General features: G+C 37.0%; 1 protein-coding gene across 2 annotated transcripts in view; it reads left to right on the forward strand.

Annotated features, from left to right (window-relative positions):
* cenpp (centromere protein P) overlaps positions 1-5,610 on the forward strand; it is a 100,241-nt gene that overhangs the window by 85,556 nt on the left and 9,075 nt on the right. For both annotated transcript variants that reach the window (XM_022742120.1, XM_022742121.1), the window contains 2 exons: positions 3,740-3,819; positions 4,513-4,604. In XM_022742120.1, coding sequence (XP_022597841.1) covers positions 3,740-3,819; positions 4,513-4,604 — 172 coding nt within the window. The remainder of the gene's footprint in view (positions 1-3,739; positions 3,820-4,512; positions 4,605-5,610) is intronic.

The raw sequence follows: 5,610 nt of genomic DNA on the forward strand, positions 1-5,610 counted from the left end.
TCCAGGAGAAGTGTGTGTGTATTGTGAACGGCGGGGAGGGGGGTGGGCGGGACACCGTGTGGTGTGTGATGTGTGTGTGTGTGTGTGTGTGTGTGTGTCGCTGTGTGATGATACTGTGTGATACTAAGTGTGTGTGAGTGAGAGAGAGAGTTTGTTTCTCGGCGTGTCTCAGAGCGTGGAGCAGTTGTGTAGAGCAGAGCAGGCTAATAGAGCTGTGAAGGAAAGCCAGGATTTGTACTGCGGCTGAGACAGAATGAGAGAGGGAGAGAGAGCGAGTGATAAACAGAGAAGGAGAGAGAGAGAGAGACAGGTCTGTCAGCTGTCTTCCTTACTGAGGGAGGACACTGCCAACATGCTGCAGGATATTGAAGAAAGACAACAAAGCAGACCGACAGACGTCAATTATCCACGTGTTGCACAGTGAACAGGATAAAAAAAAACCATTTATAAAGATGAGCTGAGGCGTGACGGCAGCTTCATTTCTGAACGAGGTGAAGAGTTTACAGCAGCACAGAGGTCAGAGGTCACACAAGAACAAACATCCCACCTCAGTGTCAGCTAGAAAAACTTCACCTGAAACTCCTTTCTGCTCAGCATGTTTAACTAAAAACCCTGCAACACAGATCGAGGAGAAGTCCTGAAGGCGAACTAACTCAACCTGAAATCAGCATGATTATGATACGAGTAAATATGATGAGAAAGAATCTGTATAAAATAACTACAGAGGAAAAACAACAGAAAACAGGTAGTTTAACTGGCTGACACTAAAGTGATTTAAAAAAAATTTCACCACAACATAACAACAAACAACGATTTATTGCAGGACTGTTGCATTAGACTGAGTTAGTTTTAGTTTTTTGTACCTAAACTGGCAACTCAGTGTGTTTGTTATAAGTAGAAAATTATTTTCAGAAAGTCCAGTGTGACCTTGGGCAGCTGTTTTTTGTTACTGTGGAGAGAATTCAATATTTAACTTGGATGAATGACAATAAATTTGAACTTGAAATTAGATTTGGACTATTAGCAAGCTGCTAGCATATAATATAATATAATATAAGTAAAGAATAAATAAAATCAAGAAAGGTTTCATGTCTCAGCTAAAAGTGAAATGACACCTGAAAGATAAGTATTCAAAGGATGTTTTGATTGTGTCTGAAACAGCTCAGTTTTCTACCAAGTGCACTGTATTTACTTTCTACTGAGTGACTGGATTCAAAGTGGAAAACGTGTGACTCATGAAGTGTCCTCGAATGTAATGAAACATATATCGAACAACACTTAAACCCACATGTGTAGAGTATTCTTTGATTTTGTTTTGATCAATATGGTGTGATAAAGTGTCAAAAAAATTGAGAAAAAAATGTTGTGAAAACTTCCCAGAGCCCAAAGTGACATCTTTAAATGTTTTGTTTTGTCCCAACTCCAAAAAGATTCAGTTTACAGTCATTTATGACAAAGAAAAGCAGCAAATCCTCACATTTGAGAAGCTGCAGCCAGAGAATGTTTGACCATTTTCCAGTATTTTCACTTGAACAATAACTGCAACAATTAACTGATCAACTAATCATGACACCTCCAGATACACCACTGTCCCGTTCCCCAGCATCGTTGCACATTAACCTTCACTGAAAGCAGCAAGTTTTATAACATTTGATTGACGCGTCGCGGCTGCTTCATCAGTTTGGCGAGCAGTGTATGTGAGTGCGCCAAATCAATCAAAGGAGTCGATTTACAAACACTTTGATCCAGAAAACATGAAACATCTCAACAACCATTAGACGGATGGGACCAAAGGACTTTTCATCTACCACCAGCAGCATGATCACGTCATTAATACCAGAGGCTGATAACGTCCAGCTGAGGCCGATGAAAACTGATCCATGTCTGATATTAGCAGAAATCCACATTCATGACAACGCCTGGATTTTATGATCAGCGGATGTGATAAAGAGATTGAGATAAAGACAACTGGAAGTTTTCTTCGTGACTTCTCTTCTGCACAGGCTGACGTCGATGGTTTTCATGTTACATCTGCCCGTCAGTGATTTTAATCCAGACACTTTGCATTTTAACAGATTTTACACAGAGCTGCATCTGTTCAGAGTCACCACTGAGGAAGAAGAAAAAAAGGATTTTATTAACCTGATTTCAACTTTTCTTTAACATCAACATTCACTTTACTCATATGATAAAGAAAAAAAACATTAGGAGTTCATCACAGGGAGAAATGTAACCTCATGTTACAGGTGATCCTGCACTGGCTTGTCTGCATTTGTACAGCCAAGCTGATTTTACGTGGAGTGAGCTGAAAGTATTTACACTGGTACCTCTCAGGATAATAATACTAATATTGTGGTATTGAAAAGTCTTGAGACATTACTTCTAGACCTGGTTCTTTGTTGCCAGAGTGGACCGTGAACACAGGAGGCTCGTGTTTTCTGTAACAAACAGTTGTTGCTGCTGCTCCAGTCGTTAGGGAGCTCATCGTCTCATAATGAGCATGTGTTGATTTTGGCAACAAAGTAAAATTAATGAATCATTTTTAATTGGTTTAATCCATCCGTCAATTATCGTTTATGCTGCTAATCGAGATCCAGGTTGCATTAATTAAATTAATTATATCATTAGGAATTATTGTTATATGCTTCTGCAAAGTGCTGGAAAATGTGATACAATAACTACTTACTACTTTAATGAACGGCTGCTGGTGGGAGCAGAGTAAATGTTTGTTTTTTAATTTATTATTGAATTTTGTTTCTTCTCATAATTTTACTCATGAGACTTTTCTATAATAATCTACTCAGTACAATCACAGTGGAGGAAATTAAGAACTGGTTTTGGTCTCATGTGGACAGGTTCAGGGAGTAAAAACTTGCAGGGACCTGGTTCTGATTACAGACAAAACACACACACACACACACACACACACACACACACACACACAGAGCTGCAAATGCCTCTCAGTTGAGTCACCTGGACACCCCTCACCTGTTGGACACACCCCTAAAGAGTGAAGAGTATAGGAAAACACTGCCTAGGGGGTGTGTGCGTGTGTGCGTGTGTGTGTGTAGGCAGTAAAATAAATCAAATACATATTTTATGATCAGGCTGTTTAGATCAGATTTCACTCCAGAATCAACAGAATCTCGTTTGTGAATCTTTTCCTTCAGATCTTTGTTTAAAGTTCACGTTTTTTTTTTCATGATGCAAAACAAACTGGAGACTTTTAACAGGAACTGAAGAGACTGTCATTCATCCAGCTGTGTGAAACAGCAGCATGAGCTCTCACTCCTCTGGTTTCCTCATGGCTCCGTATTCCACTTTAATGTTGTGTCAGTACGAAGCTCCTTCTGTACAAGCTCGCGTGTTTTAGTTTGATGAATGAGGCTCAGAGTTCGGGTTGTTATAGAGATGCTGTAGCGCCGCCCACAGGCTAAACTGATGCAGCTTTAAAGATGATGGAAAACAGCTGTGATGGGCGTCAGTTTACCAACCCTGACTACAGACGAGGAAATATGTAATACTCACCTTGAGAGTCAAATGACCTTAGTTGTCAAAAAGTCAGACATTGCTCTTGAGAACTTTCTTTATGGTTAAAGAACAAGCACTGATTCTTCATTCTTCTTCTTTTGACTTCAAAATTTTCTTAACTTTCTTTGACATACTTTCATCTTTAATAATCCTACTGACATCAAACTTATGATAATTTGATAATAAAAAGTTCTCTCTCTCTCTGCAGGAGAAGTATCCGTCCATCGTCTCTCTTCCTGGAGGCTGCAGGTCAGAGGTCATGACCCTGAATCATCCCGAGCTTCCGGGGTAAATAACTATCTGTATATACATGTGCATTATTTACATACTCATACATTATACATACAGTATATTCAGTGTATAGTTAACTGTATTTAAGATTTTCTCCAAATCTACTGAATGTAAATACAAGCATCAAGTAAATCCTAATGAATATGACTTTGCAACATATAATTAACACTAGCAGATGGTAGTTAGTAAATCTGCCCTCAGGTACAATATACAACCAGTTTTATAAATGTAATTGATGCATAAAAGAAATAAAATACTCAAACATAAAATATTCACATTTGGCAGCATCTCCACCAAAGCTGTAAAAGTCGATTCAGAAAACAAACTGGCACACGGTCGACCCCTGCTGTACAGTGTGAATTCAGTGCTCATTAAATTTAATGTTATCATCCTGTCTTTAGTCTCAATAATCAGTTTTGTATTTATATTTTACATTTTTATATTTTAGTTATTGGCATTTTAATTGAATTGTACTATTATGTGAAGTAGGTGCTGTAACACTGAAGTGTCCCTCCTGGATTAATAAATACTCTGACTGATGGAGCACAGCTGTAAAAACGACACTGAAATCTGTGACGGTTTTTCTGAATCCAGGGTCTTGGGACAAAAATAACTCTAAAACACCTTGAGACAGATGTGTGATTATTGGCTGTAGAAATAACTGACTAATGTTTGTGTTTCTGATTGTAGCTGCTTCCTGTTCGTTCACTGGTCAGTTGAAGTTTCCAGAGAAGGTGGAGTCGCTCCGAAAATCAACCTGCTGACAAAGATCCCAGAGAGAGGTGAGATGTTCCTCTGTCAGTTAATCTGAAGCTACACAGAAACACTGTAGGCACTGACTGGCACACAGAATGTTTACTCTGACGTAGGTTTGGTTTTACACAAAGTGAAGTCAGAGCTTCTTCAGCTCAAGAAAAAAAATGAATCTAGCAAAAATTATTATGAAATTGGTTTTATGACCTTCGGGAATAATTCTTGTATTGATCTGTTAGTCCCGTTTTCATAGAGAAGGAAATCTTTGACTCTGGGAGTGTTTTTCTCAAGCTGTAACAGATAAACTATAAACCAGCAGGTAAACTGTCTGAATTGTCAACAGGAAATGGCAACAGAAGATTTAAACCAGGCTGAAAAAAACATGAGCTTTTTCGCTTTATTTTATGAGTCTATAATTAAAAACGAATCTGTTTCCTGGAAGAAATATAAAATTTGGTTTTAATTAGAGGTATAAGAATTTCTCTGAGAGAAAAGCTTTTTATTATTTGCTTGTTCAGTTTATCTGCAATTTATGATAATTTTCTCTTTTTCATTTTTTTTTTTTTTGGACATTTTATGCCTTACTATACTATGACTTTTTTTTGACATTTTATGCCTTACTATACTATGACTTTTTTTTTTTTTTTTTTTTTGGACGATTCATGGCTTTATGATAAATATGACTTTTTTTTGTTTTTTTTTTTTGACTTTTATGCTTAAACTATACTATGACTTTTTTTTTTTTTTGACATTTTATGCCTTACTATACCGTGACTTTTTTTTTTTGACATTTTATGCCTTACTATGACTTTTTCGACATTGTATGCCTTACTATACCATGACTTTTTTTTCTTTTTTTTTTTTGGACATTTTATGCCTTACTATGACTTTTTTGACATTTTATGCCTTACTATACTATGACTTTTTTTTTTGCATTTTATGCCTTACTATACTATGACTTTTTTTTTTTGACATTTTATGCCTTACTATGACTTTTTCGACATTGTATGCCTTACTATACTATGACTTTTTTTT

Source organism: Seriola dumerili, unplaced genomic scaffold (genome assembly GCF_002260705.1).
Source record: "Seriola dumerili isolate Sdu_G_001 unplaced genomic scaffold, Sdu_1.0 BDQW01000066.1, whole genome shotgun sequence".
NCBI lineage: Eukaryota > Metazoa > Chordata > Actinopteri > Carangiformes > Carangidae > Seriola > Seriola dumerili.